The sequence below is a fragment of the Gorilla gorilla genome, chromosome 2 (genome assembly GCF_029281585.2).
Source record: "Gorilla gorilla gorilla isolate KB3781 chromosome 2, NHGRI_mGorGor1-v2.1_pri, whole genome shotgun sequence".
Taxonomy (NCBI): Eukaryota; Metazoa; Chordata; class Mammalia; order Primates; family Hominidae; genus Gorilla; species Gorilla gorilla.
The window spans coordinates 112,677,121-112,695,529 of NC_086017.1; the positions used below are offsets into that span (position 1 = coordinate 112,677,121).

The 18,409-nt window shown below is 39.6% G+C and overlaps 2 protein-coding genes across 16 annotated transcripts in view; both read left to right on the forward strand.

The window, feature by feature from the left end:
* The window catches only part of NXPE3 (neurexophilin and PC-esterase domain family member 3), a 42,887-nt gene extending 38,476 nt beyond the window's left edge, over positions 1-4,411 (forward strand). For all 15 annotated transcript variants that reach the window (XM_055381873.2, XM_055381864.2, XM_055381871.2 and 12 more), the window contains one exon: positions 2,878-4,411. In XM_055381873.2, the coding sequence (XP_055237848.1) occupies positions 2,878-3,428 (551 nt within the window). In that variant the 3' untranslated portion in view covers positions 3,429-4,411. The remainder of the gene's footprint in view (positions 1-2,877) is intronic.
* Positions 4,412-4,456: 45 nt separating this feature from the next.
* NFKBIZ (NFKB inhibitor zeta) overlaps positions 4,457-18,409 on the forward strand; it is a 40,716-nt gene continuing 26,763 nt past the window's right edge. Inside the window, exon 1 of the mRNA XM_063703987.1 lies at positions 4,457-9,679. The gene's annotated coding sequence lies outside the window, so the exon portion shown is untranslated. The remainder of the gene's footprint in view (positions 9,680-18,409) is intronic.

Consider the following 18,409-nt stretch of genomic DNA (forward strand, 5'->3'; position numbering starts at 1 on the left):
ACTGTTTTCATCACGTCCCACCATATACTTTACAGACATATCTTCACCTGATAAAAATAAAGCCTGTGTCAGTGCTTGATCTAATCAAAAGAAAGTGGTAGCTTGAGATTTTATTCAGTTAAAATGGGGCTAAATGCTAAGTAGTAGTTAGGTAGGAAAATCTAGAAGAGAAACCTGGAAATGCAAGGAGAAAAAAATGAAACCTACTTTAACCCTTAAGAATATATGACAATTTATATATATATATATATTTTTTTTTTGAGATGGTGTCTCACTCTGTCACCCAGGCTGGAGTGCAGTGGTGTGATCTCTACTCACTAAAACCTCTGCCTCGCAGGTTCATGTGATTCTCCTGCCTCAGCCTCCCAAGTAGCTGAGATTACAGGCACCTGCCACCATGCCTGGCTAATTTTTGTATTTTTAGTAGAGACGGGTTTCACCGTGTTGGCCAGGCTGGTTTCAAACTTCTGACCTCAAGTGATCTGCCTGCTTTGCCCTCCCAAAGTGCTGGGATTATGGGCATGAGCCACCTTGCCCATCCTATAGGACAATTATATTCTGATGTTACTTTTTCAAAATTGACCGTGAACTCACTGAGGGCAAGGACTATATAGCTTATCCATCTGAGCATTGCTGGCTTGTAGCACCTATAGTAGTGGGCACTAAGTAGGTACTAAGGAAATATTAGTTAAATTGGATTGTCAACATTTACTTAAGGCACTTAAGGGAATATTTAGGGATATGAGACACATCATCTTTCCTCATGGGTGCACGTACTAAGTGATGAATTATACAGAGTTTTTTAGGAATAACAAGGACTGCCACTGATTCCTGGGACCTTCAGAATGTCTCCAGGCAACTGGACCTTGAAATACAACTTAGAGGGAGAAAAGGGAATTTTTAATTTGCGATGCTATCTGTGTTTTTCTCATGATAGAGATGGAAGTTTTTCTGTAGGACATGAACATGATTTTTCATCTACAGGGTAAAATTGAAAGTCAAAAGAAACAGGGTTGCTTCTTTCTTTTGCTTATTGCAAAAAGAGGTGTTTGTTTTCATTTTTCAAAATTACATTTGAACTTGCTTTAATTTTATTTTTAAAAACATTCATTTTTAATCAACAGATAAGTATATTTATGGGGTACAATGTGATATTTTATATATATACATTGTGGAATTAGTACATCAAGTAAATTAACATATCCATCACCTCACATACTTACTTTTTTATAGTGAGAATATTTAAAATCTCTTCTTTTAGCAGTTTTGAAATACATGATACATGATTATTTACTATGGTTACCATGTTGTGCAATAGATGTCTAAAACATTTTCCTTCTGAGACCTTGATTAATATTTCCCCATTGCACCTACCCGTCTAGCAGCCCTCTGGTAACCACTATTCTACTCTCTACTTCAACTTTTTTAAGTTCTACATATAAGTCAGTATAAGGCAAATATTGCATGAGGTTCCACATCAAAGACACCTGTGTGTGGCTTATTTCACTTAGCATAATGTCCTCTAGTTTCATCCATGTTGTTACAAATGACGGAATTTCCCCAAAGAAGTATTTGGTTGCTAATATGTGCTCATAAAACAGAAGTTAAAGCCCGTATCTTGAGAGAAATAATATTTATCTGTTAGAATAAAATGTAAATGCCAATTTGATTTTTATAATTTAAATTATCATAAACAGACACTTCTCAAAAGAAGACATACATACAGCCAACAAACATATGAAGAAAAAGCTCAATATCACTGATCATTAGAGCAATGCAAATCAAAACCACAATGAAATTGTGGTTCTCACACCAATCAGAATGGCTATTATTAAAAAGCCAAAAAACAACAGATACTGGCGAGGTTGCAGAGAAAAGGTAACAATTTTACACTGTTGGTGGAAGTGTAAATTAGTTCGATCATTGTGGAAAGCAGTATGGTGATTCCTCAAAGAGCTAAAAGCAGAACTACCATTCGACCCAGCAATCCCATTACTGGGTATATACCCAGAGGAATATAAATCATTCTGCCATAAAGACACATGCAAGCAAATGTTCATTGCAGCGCTGTTCACGATAGCAAAGACGTGGAATCAACCTAAATGCCCATCAGTGACAGACTGGATAAAGAAAATGTGGTACATATGTACCATGGAATACTATGCAGCCATAAAATTGAGATAATATCTTTTGTGGGAGCATAGATGGAGCTGGAGGCTATTATCTTTAGCAAACTAACACAGGAACAGAAAACCAAATACTGCATGTTCTCACTTATAAGCGGGAGCTAAATTATAAGAACTTATGAACACACAGAAGGAAACAGTAGACACTGGGGTCTACTTGAGTGGGGGAGTTGGGAGGAAGGAGAGGAGCAGACAAGATAACTATTGGGTACTGGGCTTAAAACCTGGGTGATGAAATAATATGTGACACATTTTCCTGTGTAACAAACCTTTACGTGCACTCCCAAACCTAAAATAAAAGTAAAAAAACCCAAACTTTTTAGACATAGATAAAAAAGATTGCAATGATCAGTGCAAATAGCAACATTTCTTGGCCTAATAATTAGAGAAAAATGGGTTATTTTGTTTTTCAGGCATAGACAGGTGTAGTGTAGAGTCTATCACTGATGGTGTTATTTATAATGAATGTTATGTTTATGTAATAATTTAAATAATAAACATGTTAGAATAAAGGCCCATTGATACAAAAGGGGGCAGAGTTCAGTGAAATAGGTATTCCCTTTACATTTATATTGTACCTTTTTGTTGTACTTAAAAAAAAATTGTTATTTGAAGCCACTTAATAAGGTATAATCAAAATATATGTGCTTGGTTTGAAGGTTTTTATGAACTTGAGTTTTCCTTGTTTCAGATTTAGTGGAGTTTAACTTAGGTAGTCCCAAGAATGTGGGTCCCTTCCTTGCAGTGGACCAGAAGCACAACATCCTGCTCAAATACCGCTGCCATGGTCCACCCATCCGCTTCACGACCGTCTTTAGCAATGAGCTCCATTATGTGGCGAATGAGCTGAATGGCATTGTGGGAGGGAAGAACACAGTGGTTGCCATAGCTGTATGGTCTCACTTCAGCACCTTCCCTTTGGAAGTGTACATCCGGCGGCTCAGGAACATCCGTCGAGCAGTGGTTCGGCTCCTCGATCGAAGCCCAAAGACCGTGGTGGTCATCCGGACGGCCAACGCCCAAGAGCTGGGACCTGAGGTGAGCCTTTTCAACAGCGACTGGTACAACTTTCAGCTGGACACCATCCTTCGGAGGATGTTCTCAGGGGTTGGAGTATATCTCGTCGATGCCTGGGAGATGACCCTGGCCCATTATCTACCGCACAAGCTGCATCCAGATGAAGTTATTGTGAAGAACCAGCTGGACATGTTCTTGTCCTTTGTGTGCCCCTTGGAAACCTAGCCTGTCTTGGAAGGGACTGGAGGAATCATATTCAATGACCTTCTCAATTGACCTGAGTTACAGAAAGTGGCCCCAGTGAGAGATGACTGCCCTTAATAAGTATAAAATGTCAAAAAGATCTGGACTTAATATGATGACTTATAAGGAGCTTAGAAAATGCAGGTTACATTTATATCTACCTATAGGATTTTATCCAATGTTGACTTAGCCATGGTAGAACTCTTAACAGCATCTACACACTATATTGCTCTTGTAACCAAAGATGCTAATGAGTGTATTTGAATTAGCTTCTCCTGGGAGGGGTGACTACTTTGCTAAAGAGTATGAAAAATGTTCTGATGGAAGGGACAAGTTTGGTTGGTAGTAGAGTGTTTGTAGCTTATCTGGTAAAGGAAATTGAGTGCATCTGCATGCATAGCACAAGTAATCCATCTTCTGGCGGTTAACTAGAGAAAGCTTATAGTCAGAGGCTCTTGTGAATGCACTGAAGACTGCTGTGTCTCAGGAGTTTCTCTTGATGATCTACCTTTTCTGAATTACTTGAAAAGGACAATGTGCTTGGTTCGAGTTTTTTAGTGAATATTTACAATTTCCTGCTTTTATCTAGAAAAGAAGCAAAAGGGAAATATGAAAGCAGTATATATAAAATCTGTGCTTTGGAATTGATATTTGCATTTGGTGATTGTTTTTTATTTGATTCAGCTAAATTTTATGTGTTGAATACTTACTCTAGAATAACTACTTTTGGAACTGGAAGGGGGAAATCTGTAAATGGAAATTTATTTTTATGTTCTGAAATTTGAGGGTTTAGGAATTGACTTTTGTGTAAAGAATGCTACGGTATTATAAAGCTGTGGAAGTTTTTTCCACTAGTTTCAGGTGTTTTTTTTTTTGTTGTTGTTGTTGTTATTTTGAACTACTTACCAAAATTAGAAGTTAAAATCTAATTAGAAGTTAATAAGATACTAAAATTCATGACAGTTTTTTGTTTGTTTGTTTGTTTTTTGGTATTTCTTGATTTGGGCATAAAAGGCACACCCATTCTCTCATGCTTGGAAGAAGCTGCTATTCCTACTGGCTATCTAAGAAGAATGGAATTATTAATTTTATTTGACTTATTAATTTTAAACGAGTTTAATTTGGGATCATTTAGTAAGTACTCTTTTCTTTTTGAGCTGTGATAGATTATAGTCTAGTTTAAGTTGCTCCTAAGTAGACAGATGAAGAAACTAGGGAGGCTTTAGAGAGGAAGACAGATGCTTGAAGTATGAACAATATATACCCTTAGAAGAATGGGTCAAATAATTTGGGTTTTTAATTTAAAATAGGAGGGCCCCAGATCTTACTTTCCTGTCCTTGAGGAACACCTTCAAGTTTTTAAAGTATTTTAGGGGGAAAGAAGATTTTTAATTGTTTCTGAGCCTAATGAGGTAATAAAATATATTAAAATAGTTTAATTTTAATGGTCCTTACGCTTTATAGTACCTAAGGATCACTTGTAGTATCTGACAAAAATGCAGAATTAAAGAGTCATGGCAGGGTGTGGTAGCTCAAGCCTGTAATCCCAGCACTTTGGGAGGCCAGGCAGGAGGATTGCTTGAGGCCAGGAGTTTGAGACCAGCCTGGGCAACATAGTAAGACCTCATCTCTACAAAAAATAAAAAATTATCCAGGTGTGGGCCGACAGTCCCAGCTACTAGGGAGGCTAAGGCAGGGTGATTGATTGAGCCCAGCAGTTTGAGGCTGCAGTGAGTTATGATTGCGCCACTACACTCCCACTTGGGCAACAGACAAGAGATCTTATCTCTAAAAAATTTTTGTTAAATAATAAAAGAATTAAGGCCAGGGATGTTGGCTCACGCCTGTAATCCCAGCAGGGATTATAGTCTTGGGAGGCTGAGGTGGGCGGATTGCTTGAGCCCGGAAGGTCAAGACCAGCCTGGGTGCCATGGTGAAACCCCATCTCTACAAAAAAATACAAAAACTAGCTGGGTGTGGTGGCACCACCTGTAGTCCCCGCTACTTAGGAGGCTGAGGTGGGAGGATTGCTTGAGCCCAGGAGGCAGAAGGTTGCAGAGGTTGCAGTGAGCCTTGATTGTGCCACTGTACTCCAGTCTGGGCAACAGGGCAAGACCCTGTCTCTAAAAAAAAAAAAAAAAAAAAAAAAAAAAAAGAGGGACCATGATGCCTCTGGTATTTATGAAACCAACCTTTGTGGCGAGTGCTCAGTGATTCTGATGCAATGGTGGTATTCCACACTGTGAGAAACACTAAGAGAAGAGGTAAGATAGAATGAGGGAATAAACATGGCTTGTTTATTATTTTGGGGGATTTACCAATAACTGGTTTAATTCTGTTCATGATCCAATAGTATTGGTGATATTAGCTCCATTTTATAGATGAGGAACTCATGTTTAGATCTGAAACATGTGAGAGTCCATATCTCTTTTCAGCTAAACTTGTGAGACTTTTGTAAAGAAGCGTTTGTATTTATTTATTTGTTTTTGAGACAGGGTCTTGCTCTTTTGCCCAGGCTGGAGTGCAGTGGCATGATATGGCTCACTGCAGCCTTGACTTCCTGGGCTCAAGGGATCCTTCTGCCTCAGCCTCCTGAGTAGCTGGGACTACAGGTATGTACCACCATGCCCAGCTAATTTTTGTATCTTTTTGTAGAGACTACGTTTTGCCATGTTGTCCAGGCTGGTCTTAAACTCCTGAGCTCAAGCATCTGCCCACCTCAGCTTCCCAAAGTGCTGGGATTACAGGTGTGAGCCACTGTGCCCAGCCGAGAGTTTTTCTTGTCGTGAAAGAACTTGACATTTCCTCAAGGATTTATAAAGGAGGCTGAGGAGTAATTTTCCCAGGAGAATTTTAAAAAGAAAGAGGGCATTGCTCCTCCAGTGGTTTGGAATGATGCCACTTGATTGTGCAAATGATTTCTTATGATCTTGTCTGGTTTTCTGTTATTTTTTGATTTGGTGACATAGCTCTCAAAGATTTGGTGACACAGCTTCTTGAGTCACTTTCATCTCTCTTAAAAAATTTTTTTTTTTAACAACTTTTAAGTTCAGGGGTACATGTGCCAGTTTGTTTCATAGGTAAACTTATGTCATGGGGGTTTGTTGTATAGATGATTTCATCACTCAGGTGTTAAGCCTAGTACCCATTAGTAATTTTTCCTGATCCTCTCCCTCCTCCTACCCTCCACCCTCCAATAGACCCCAGTGTGTGTTGTTGCCCTTTATGTGTCCATGTGTTCTCATCATTTAGCTCTCACTTATCAGTGAGAACAACTTTCATCCCACATCTAATTTGTCTTTCTTCACTCTGGTGTGGAAATTTTGATAGAGATTCCAGTATCACTTAAACGTTTCCCAGAATATTTAGATAGAATAATTTAGTTTCTTCTGAAAAGTTTATTTTAGGCTAGTGCCACATGGTTGTTAATATTAGCATGGTAGCCAAATAATAGTTTGTTTAAATATATATTTCCCAATATAAATATAAGGGGCATCATAATTTTTAAAAACTATAAAATCTAGAAGAAAAATCTGTGGATAAAATCCATAATTCTATCATCTGAATGCAATGAACATTAGCATTTAGGTATATTTTCTTGCAGGTTTTTTAACCATATACTTATAGAGAATATGTAATTTGGGTCTGCGTTTTTTACATATAAATATTTTTCTATGTTAAATAGTCTTCATAAGTTAATTATAAAGATCTGCTTAATAGTTCTGCTACTGCAGTTTTCATTATTAGATAAGTTGGTCATTATGGTTGGACATTTAGGTTTACAGTATTAAAGCAGTGGTTTATATCAATTTCAGTGGTTTAAAATATGAATTTCTATTTTGGAATGACAGTATTAATTTAGTGTAGTGAATCTCATATTCCAGAACTGAGATGATTGATTTGATGCTATTTGTGACAGACAGAACCCATAATAAAGCCTTTCTATGCAAATTACATTTTATAGAATTATCCTACTAAAAGTAACCTTTTTTCAGCGAATGCAAAACAGACCTTTGGTGTTCCAGTATGATTCATTTTGCCATTCTGAACAACTATCATTTTAATTAAGACCATTTAACTGACACTTCCTGGATTCAGTTATTAAGTTTCAGATTGAAACTTGATCCAGTTTAATAACTGAATCCAGTTTAATAACTGAATCCAGTTTCACATTTATCAATCTGAAAACTTAGTTTGCAGATTGGTAAATCAGGGTACTTGACAAGAATAAATATGGTACGCCTTTATATATTCATGTGTTACATGCCAGAAATGAGTCTGTTTCTGGACCCTGTTCAAGGAAATAGTGATGACTGAGAGAGGTACAGGGAAATAAACACCCAAGGGAAACAACAGAAATAAGCCTCCCCAACTTTCTAAAAAACTGCTCAGCATTATCTCTGTGGGTTCTGGGTAAATTCAGCTTTTTAACATCAGCTAGTCACTAATGCCAGAAATTCCACTTCAAGTGTATTTATTTTCTTGTGTTAAGCATTATTCTACCTGGTTTATGTCTACAATGTAGTAGTATTAGTGTACTTAGGATTCTTGACACCTCAGTGTGCAATAAATAAAATTTTGAAGTTGTTGTTTTTCATTTGAAGGTGAGACCACAGCCCCTGAGTGCTAAGGGGACCTGGGAATCCTAGGGGAATGGAGGTGGTGGGAGATAAGAGGATGGTTGAGGGCAGGAGTTTAAAGGACACAGAAGCTAGGAGAGCAGAAAATGTACTCCACCAACTTCAGTCTAACTTGTCTCTTAAAAGTGCTTTTACATTTTAACTTTTTTAAAAAATGTGGGCCGGGCATAGTGGCTCATGCCTGTAATCCCAGCACTTTGGGAGGCCGAGGTGGGTGGATCACCTGAGGTCAAGAGTTCAAGACCAGCCTGACCAATATGATGAAACCCCATCTCTACTAAAAATACAAAAATAGCCGGGCGTGGTGGCACATGCCTGTCATCCCAGCTACTCAGGAGGCTGAGGTGGGAGAATCGCTTGAACCCGGGAGGTGGAGGTTGCAGTGAGCCGAGATCATGCCATTGCACTCTAGCCTGGCCAACAAGAGTGAAACTCTGTCTCAATAAATAAATAAATAAAAAATAAAAAAGTGTGAACTTAAATATATTTATATGTGTGTACATATATTTTCTTTTTTAATATTCTGGTTAAATGAGAGGCCATTGGGCCTCTTTTTGTTTTAAGAGTCTAATGATGTGTATATCTAATGCCCATTCCAGCTGGATTGTAACACTGCTTGGGGAAGATAACTTAAAAAAAAGTAGTACCGAGATTACAGCAGCTAGTGTCCTAAATGGAAAAGAAGTGAAACTAAATGTCATAGGAGAAATCCTTTCAGTTTTGTGCAGTGGTTCATTTGCTGTTAAATCTACCCCATTACCATTCCCCTTACCCCTTGAAAATAAAGTGATCTTCATGTTACAGGACCATTGCTTTATTTATGTCACAGATTTCTTGTCCTTTAATTAGTCAGTGAAGGCACATGATCGCGATACTACTTTTTGATTGCCGTATTGTAAAAGCTGTATTGTAAAAGGTAACTCCCTCCACCCGCCCACTGCACCCTCACGTTTAGGGGCCACACAGAAAAAGCGAAATAAGATGAGGTGAATCTAATGAGAAGGCAACTCTAATGCCCATCAGGAGATTCACTAGGACATTTTAAAAGGACGTCTTTAAGGAAAAAGTTTTGTTTGTAGATGTAGCCTCTGATTCCTCCCTGCGGCTCCAGTCCAGGTCTTGGAGCCGGCCCTCGAGGGGAATGTCCGGGACTCGGGTCGGTACCTTTTTGGTCTGGGAATTTCCAGTGTGCAGAAAAAAAATCCACAAATCTAGGCCTCGCTGCCCCCTCCCTGCCTCCTCTGGCCCTCCTCAGTGCCCACGCAACCCGGTTCGAAAGAGAGGATGACCGTATTCTGCATTTTAGAAAACAGGCTCTTAGCTTCCCCCGCCCCCGTCCTCACTTGAGTGGAGAACTGAAAGCGAACGCTATAAAGGGCGCCAGTGAGAGGGGCTGGCCTCCTCTTGCCACGAGGTCAGACGGCGAGTTCTTAGAGAAAAAGGCTGCTTAGCTGCTGCTTATCATGTAACCTCAAAAGGAAACTGATCGTCTTTCTCATGCTGTCACGTACTTGGGTTATTATCGCTGATTACAGCTGGAAACAATTGATTTGCTCTTACGTATTTGTGTGACTTGACTCTTCAAACACAAAGGTATATTTTTATTATTTGATATTTTATTAAAATACCTTAAATGGTAAGATTTTTTTTTTCTTTTTCTTTCCTATTCCCATAGTCAGATTCTTAACTTTGGAGTCACTCTCTTATGTTTGAGTAGCCATACTTGCTTTGGGGCAAAATATTGGGGGATAATTTTTTGGAGAAAGAAAATCTGGGATGTTTTTGTAGTTTAGTAATAGCAAGAATCATGTCTGTTTGCTTTAAAGGCCCAGGAAGGACTGAGATACTAATGGAGGAGATCGATAGAATGGGTGATGAAGTATCATAAATCTAATGTAACACTTTATCTTCTGTCAGTGACCTAGAACTATGATATTCCGAGGCAGAAGTCTCCCAGGAGATTTGATGTGTGGGTTTAGAGGTGTACTTTCCCACCAACCGTAGGCATGAAACTATATGGGAAAATATATCAGAGTAAATTGAAATACTTTATAGCATGCCCTCATTCTTACAGCTGTAAAATTAAAATGTGTGAATGGCCATTTTATGAATGAGGAAAACCTGAAATTTGATGATTTGGCTGGACCCCCAGATTCATGATAATCTGTATATGTTAAGGGGTTTTGTTTGAATAAAAGCACATTTCTAAATAGAATGGATTAGAGATTCTCTTCATTGGGATTAGTGAATTTGCTGCAGTGGCTGAAGGTGCTGTCCCAAAGAGGATGACAGTTATGTAAATTTTAAGCATTTGGTAATATATATTTCCTCTATTTAAATCTGACATCTAAAAAAATATCTGGCTGGGTGGAATATTTTTTTGCTTCTGTTAGACAGTAGGTTGTTTAGACAATAAAAGGAGAGAAAAGTTTATCCTAGTCTCATTCACCACCCCGCACAATCCCTGATGGAGCAGGGCATCAGCCACACAGATCATCTTAAACAGGCAGATAACCCTGCCTGTTTATTTATTTGGCCTCAGAATACGGTGTATGGTCCACCACCCCTCTCCACCGTCTTTCTAACATCATCCTGCTGAGGCCAAAGACACAGTTGGGCAGGGTACAGGCGTGGAGCACTGCGGTGGCAGAGTCAGTCTGAGAGGAGTTAGCACATGACATCAGTGCACAGTGCAGATGACGGAAACATTTGGCAGCATCCTCTCCAGTGTGGAGGTGATGACCAAGGTCAGCATAATCCAGCTGTTCAGATACAGACTTTTCCTCACTGAGGAAGAGGAGGCAAACCCTTCTCTTTCTTGTCCTGTAACAGACAAGACAAGAAAGCTCTCAGAGAGCAAAACAAACCCTTTCAGAAGCTACAGAGCCATGGAAAGCATTACTGACGGGAAAGATTTTCTAATTGTTCTGAGACCAATAATGAATTGCTCCTGAAAACACCATTTTCTTTTGGCTCATAGCTGACACTGATCTGGAGGCCTCTTGATTTTTTTCTCCCAGGTTAACAGGAAGATCTTGAGGGCCCTGGCTGAACTTCACCTTTTGGCTTTCTTGGCCTGATGCTGAACTCTCGAGGGTGAGAAGGGCTGATATTTCTAAACAAGTAGCATCCAGGTGTTACCTAGCTTCTGGCTGATGTCAAAAAGGGCGGTGGGATTTTTCTAAGATTTTTCTCTTAAATTAGACATTTTTTTGAAGTTGCTGCAAAATTACTATGAATTTTATTTATAGGCATTTTACTGTGATTTCATGAGAACTAAGATTTGTGTGTGTGTGTGTGTGTGTGTGTGTGTGTGTGTGTGTGGTTTAGTAGTATTTTTTTAAACCAATTTGTTGAATTTCTGCTATTTTCCATAGCAAGAGGACATATGAATACATCTAAGAGGGGAATTCAGCTCTCTGCTTACTGACAGTTTCAGGGTTATGTAATCTTTAACAGGCTTGGAGAGCATCATGCCCCCTCTCAGTTTTGGTGAAGAGGTTCCTTAAAACTAGCATATGTGGTTTCTGATTAAAGCACTTTCTGTTCCTTTAATTTGGGATTGTCTGTGAAGTAAAATACCTTCCTTTCAAACGTAGCGAATGAAAATATTTACTGGCGCTGATGGAGTTAGTGGATTGGGAATTAACACTTATTAAACACTTGTTTTGGGAGCTTACCAGCAAGATCTCATTTAGCCCTACAGCATTTTTTAGGTAGCTGTAATTAGCTTTATTTTATTTATTTATTTATTTTTGTAACTTCAACTTTTATTTTAGATTCAGGGGGTGCATGTATAGGTTTTGTTACCTGGGTGTATTGCGTGATGTTGAGGTTTGGGGTACAACTGATCCCATCACCCAGGTACTGATCATAGTTATTTTTCAGCCCTTGCTTTCCTCCCTCTCTCCCCCAGCTAGCAGTCCTCAGTGTCTTTGTTGCCATCTTTATGTCCTTGAGTATCCAATGTTTAGCTCCCACTTATAAATGAGAACATGTGGTATTTGGTTTTCTGTTCCTGTGTTCATTCACTTGGGATAATGGCCTCCAGCTGCATCCATGTTGCTGCAAAGGACATGATTCTATTCTTTTTTATGGCTGTGTAGATTTCCACAGTGTATACATACCACATTTCCTTTATCTAGTCCACTGTTGATGGGCATCTAGGTTGATTCCATGTCTTTGCTATTGTAAGTAAGTGCTGCAGTGAACATACAGGTGCATGTGTCTTTTTGATAGAATGGGAAATATAGCCACGACAAATGGTGAATTCTGTCATGGTTATATTAAACAATAATCACAATGCTACATTCTCTATACATGATACCAAATATCTGAATTAAACTTATCAAAATACTGTTAATTACCTAGATGTTATATCTATAAAATGCCAACCTCCAGATATTTGGAGACATTAAAAATGATTTTTTCACTGTTTGTTCAGATATTTAGCAACATGCAGGCACTTTTAATATTGGTAGAAGACTTTTGGATATGTTTTAGCATTGAGTAGTTTATGTGCATCCCTATTCCTCTGATTGTTTCAGTCAAGTTTGCTAGACAGCCTAGTACTGTGAATCTGTAGAGGGTCTAATACTGTAAATCATGCGTTCTTAGAGAGGGTGATATTGTCTCCAAGAGGGCAAAAATGGGTTCTTCAGGGAAAAATCTTAGCTATTACAATAGTCTGTGGCCCCCAAAGGGCCATAGTACATAATAGATATACAATATATCTGTGATATTAAACTTTCATCAGGGGATGATTAGGAAAAAGATGTCTAAAAAGACCCTGTAGTGGGGTCTAATACTGAAAGAAAGGTTGAGACATGCCATTGTAAATGCTCTGCATGTACTTATTCAGCTGAGGTCAAAAGATTTTTCTGTGGTTTGTTGTCTTTTTGTGTCTTGCTTTATGTCTACATCCTCATTTTTCATGGATTTTAAAAGTACTGGTTTCCAGAGGGGGAACGTTTTTAGTTTCTTTTCTTTTCTCTTTTCTCCTCCTCCTCCTTTTTCTCCTCCTTCTTCTCCTCCTTCTCCTCTTTTTCTTTTTCCTCTCTCTCTCCTTTCTTTTTTTTTTGATACAGAATCTCCCTCTGTCGCCCATGGTTGGAGTGCAGTAGCCCCTTCTTGGCTCACTGCAAACTCCGCCTTCCGAGTTTAAGTGATTCTTATGCCTCAACCTCCTGAGTAGCTGGGACTACAGGCACATGCCACCACGCCCAACTAATTTTTGTATTTTTAGTAGAGTGGAGTGTCACCATGTTTGCCAGGCTAGTCTTGAACTCCTGACCTCAAGTGATCCATCTGCCTCAGCCTCCCAAAGTTTTGCTTTTTTTTGATACAGAGTTTTGCTCTGCCACCCAAGCTGGAGTGCAGTGGCATGGTGGCATGATCATAGCTCACTGTGTCCTCTACCTTCTGGGCTCAAGTGATCCTCCTGCCTTAGCCTCATCAGTAGCTGGGACTACTACAGGTGCATGCCAGCATGCCAAGCTTCTTTGTTCTTTTTTCTTTCTTTCTTTCTTTTTTATTTTTTATTGTAGAGATGGGGCTTGCTATGTTACCCAGACTGGTCTCAAACTCCTGGCCTCAAGGGATCTTCCCACCTTGGACCCCAAAGTGCTGGGATACAGGTGTGAGCCACCATGCCTGGCTTCATATTTATTTCAGGAAAGCTTTATTGATTATATCCTTAAATACTTTAAATATATATTTTTAAATTGTGATAAAAGATACATAAAAGTTGCCATCTTATCCATTTTTAAGTGTACAGTTCAGTGCCGCTAAGTACTTTTCATATTACAACTTTTGCCGCCACCCATTTCTAGAACTTTTTCATCTTCCCTTTGACTGAAACTTCATATCCATTAAACAATAATTCTACATTTCTCCCTCCCCCACGTCCCTGGCAACCACCCCTCTACTTTTTGTCTCTATGAATTTGATGACTCTACATACCTTATGTAAGTGGAATCATATCATACCTATCTTTTTATGACTGGTTTATTTCATGTAGCATAATATTTTCAAGGTTCATTCATATTGTATAAATGTCAGAATTTCCTTCCTTTTTAAGGCCGAATAATATTCCAGCGTGTGTGTAGGTGTGCATACCACACTTTGTTTATCCATTCATCTGTCCGTGGACACTTGGATTGTTTCTTTTGGCTATCATGAATAATGCTGCTGTGAACATGGGTGTACAAGTATCTGTTTAAATCCTTGCTTTCTTTACTTTTGGGGATATATCAAGTCATTCTATGTTTAATTGTTTTAGGAACTGCCATACTATTCTACACAGTGGATGCACCATGATGAATTTGTTTTTAATTCATTTTGTGCAGTATTTGGCACAGTGCAGTGAATAAGTGCGTACACCATGAATATGTGATAGAAAATGACACGAAGTTCTGAGTAAATCTGCTCAGTGATTCAGCACCACTATTAAAACACTGTCTCCTATTTATTCACCCTTGCATGTCCACATACTACAGTGCACACACTTATGAAGATGTGCATGGTTGAGAATAACTCCTATGAGAATCATTGAGGTAATGCACTTAGATTCCATGTGGGTCAGATCTTTTTGGAAATTTGGACCGCTGGCAGTGCAGTTCCACATCTTAAACCTAGGGAGGCTTGCTGGAGGTTTAAAAGGGCCAGAGCTACAAAGGTGATCCATAGATGTGGGGATTAGGTCTTGTGAATGAAGATGAACTGAGGACACTTTGAAGGTAGGAATTGTGTGAGTTCTGATTTTTACCCTTCTCTTCCCCTTCCACACCCATTTCCCTCACCTCTGTAGCATAGCACAGGGTGACTTCATAAATTTTGGTTGAACAAATAACCCAGGGTGGAAAAAAAATGAAATGATGATTTATTTTTTAATCATAACAGCTGTGAAAAGTTGTTCTGAAGGCCATAAGAACTTTCTATGTTGTATCTTTGCTATGGGAAAAGGAGGTGCATTTAATTTGAGGTGGAAGATAAGAGTTTGGAAACTGAAAGTGATCACTGGGCAAGGCTGCCAAATTTACCCTTGGCATTTCTAGTGTCTTGAGAGATGAGCTGTCTGAAAGATGGCAGAGGCTGATATATCATGGACCTTCCCAACCCTGCTCTTCTGTGGTAAGGTTTCGTATCTTGTAAACAGCCAATGAAAACAGTTCTGTGTGTTTACCTCTAGTATTGAACAGTATCCAGCATTTAGATAAGAAAGGGATTGTTAAACCCAACACTAATGTCAAAATCTAGGGCAGAGTGACAGACTGCAGCCAAATTGTAGCAGGCAGGAGGTGGACTGGGTGGTGATAATAATGTTAAAGGACATGCTTTCTCCACCCCATACCTCACTTAGGTTTGTTGGCTCTCCAAACTTCATGGTTGTTCATTTTTGGGAGCCTCTCTTAAAATGCAAATAACCTTTAAGAAGGGTTACTGTTGATGCCTTGGTGGGAATTAATTTTTAGATTCTTTCTTGAAATTTTACTGGATAAGTAGGGCACAGAGACTGCCCCAATCAGAGTGCAGATAAGGGGTGAGGTAGAGTGGCAGGAGCAGTGCAGGGAACAGAATGTGAAGGTTAAAATGAGACTTGGTACCTCCCCAACTCTCCTTCAGCGGGCTTTCCTGTTTCTGTTCTTTGTGCCACCACTATCATCCTCAAGGCCTTGGAGTTACCTCTGACCCTCATCTCTCTTTTCCCTGCCCTGCCCTGCCCTTCCCTTACCTCCTTCTCTCTCTCTCTCCTTCTCTTTCCTTCCTTCCTTCCTTTCCCTTTTCCTTTCCCTTTCGCTTTCCTTTCCTGTCTCACTCTGTTACCCAGGCTGGAGTGCAGTGGCTCTATCTTGGCTCACTACAATCTCTGCCTCCGGGGTTCAAGCAATTCTCCTGCCTCAGCCTCCAGAGTAGCTGGGACTACAGGCACCCGCCACCACGCCCGGCTAATTTTTGTATTTTTAGAAGAGATGGGGTTTCACTGTGTTGGCCAGGCTGGCCTCGAACTCCTGACCTCAGGTGATCCACCTGCCTCAGCCTCCCAAAGTGCTGGGATCACAGGCGTGAGCCACCACACCCGGCCCCTCCCCTGTCTTTCTGTGTTCAGTCTCTTGCCTATAGATTAAATGTGTGAAATCTCTAAACAGTTCCCCTCTTTCCATGCCCAGGAGCACCACTTCAGTTCAGACCTCCATGACCTGTCACACTGACTGTTGCAGAGTCTTTCCTGATCACTTCCACACAGCTGCCACTGTGATTGTGTTTTTATCTTGTTCGAAACCCCTGAATGGCTCCCCATCACATCTGCTGTCCATTGTTTGCAGGCAGCATCAGGGCCCTGAAGGGTTCCAGACTTGACTCTGTGGTCCTCCTCTTCTCCTATGTTCTCTTCAGGTTGGGCCGATGGTCCAAAGAGGCCAAAATGCTTAACAATGAAGTATTAATTAGAACTTTGAAAAATGAGTAATAATTATAACTACCATCATTGAGTGTATATTATGTGCCAGGAGTTGTGCTAGGCATCTCATGACACTACCACATTTAACCTATCTACTAGCTGAATGCAGTTAATATACCCATTTTATGGATGAGAAAAGAGTCTTAGAGAAATTAATTAAAGCTGGATGGTTATTAAGTGAATGGAGCTTGGATTTGAACCCAGGTTTGTTTAACTTCAGAACTCCATGCTTTTAATCAAGGGAAGAAGAATATTACAGGCAAGAATTCTAGCTCGGGTAAAAATTTGGGGGCAAGAATTAGTGTGCTATTTTAGAAGATATTCATAAGGACTGCATGCTGAAGAATAGAGATAGAAGTATGATGGGATAATGTTTTAGTTTGCTAGGGCTGCCGTAACACAATACCACAGGCTGCGTGGCTTAAACAACAGAAATCTGTTTCTCACTGTTCTGGGAGATTGGAAGTTCAAGATAAGGTGTTGGCAGGTTTGGTTTCTCCGAGGCCTCTCTCCTGACTTGTACATGGCCGCCTTCTCACTACGTCCTCACATGTGGCGTTTTCTCTGTGCATGGGCATCCCTGGTGTCTCTACCCTCTTATAAAGATACCAGTCAGATTAGATGAGGACTCACCCCGACAGCCCATTTTTAACTTACACTCTTTAAAGGCCCCATCTCCGAACATAGCCACATTCTGCGGTACTGGGGGTTAGGACTTCAACATGTGAATTTTGGGGGGACGCCATTCAGTCCATAACAGATAGGTTTGATGTACCTTGATTTTAGAGGATGTGAAAACCAGGCACAGACATTTAGTTTTGATATGGAAGGTCATAAGGTCCAATTGTGGTTCAGCAGGGGAAAACATGAATATCATTGCTTCCTCAAGCAAACTTCTAGCTACTCTTAAACATAAAGGTTGTTAGAGTTAGTAGAGTACTAAGGGGTGAATGGGGACCATTTTGGAGAGGGAACTATTAACACTTTTCTATAGTGGAATGAAAGAGTAGAAACAGTCAAATCTTTAATTCCTCTAGAGGTTTCTGGAAAAATGAAGATAACCCTTTGGTAGAGGGACAGAGTGGGGAATATGGCAAGTTTCATTTTAGACTTGATTATACTCTTGGCAACATGGAATTAGAACTCAGAGAAAAGGTCAGAGCTAGTAATAGGAATCAACTCTAGACAGGTCAGAACTGAACCTGTGGAAGTGGGTAAGATTGCTCAGACTTCAAAAAGGACAAGAGACAAGAATTCTCACATCTGAAACTGCTTTGTTGTCACACTGGTTTGGAGGATAGTAGGGAGGCTCTCCGGGAACTCTCTAGGTAAAATAACACCTCTGGCTTTCTTCCTTGACCTTGCTTTGCTTTTCTTCTCAGCACATCATGGCCACCTGGCATTATCTTATATAGCTTTTTGATTATTGTCTGTCTTTCCCAGTAGACTGTAAGCTCTGTAAGGGCATCGATGGCCTTTCTGCTCAGTACTGTATTCGTAGTATCTGGAAGCGTGTCTGGAACATTGTAGGTGCTCAGTAAATATTTACTGAGTGAATCCATGAATAGGTGAATTTCTATAATCAATATAATTTAATTTGATAATTAGATTGCTGGATATTTCCCTTTTATCTTTTCTTAGAGTAAAAATTTGTTCTTTAACAAATGTCTTTTAATAAATGAACGTACAGACAGACACATGTGTTTGAGAATCTCTAAATATCCAACCTAAAAACTTGGGTTTGTTTCTGTGTTTTCCCTTAACTTGTACTTTCCCCAAACCAAGATCACCTGGTCTCTTCTCTGCTACATCATTTCTTTATGACAAAGTAGTTATGACTCTCTTTAAAAAGCCAGGCATTTCAG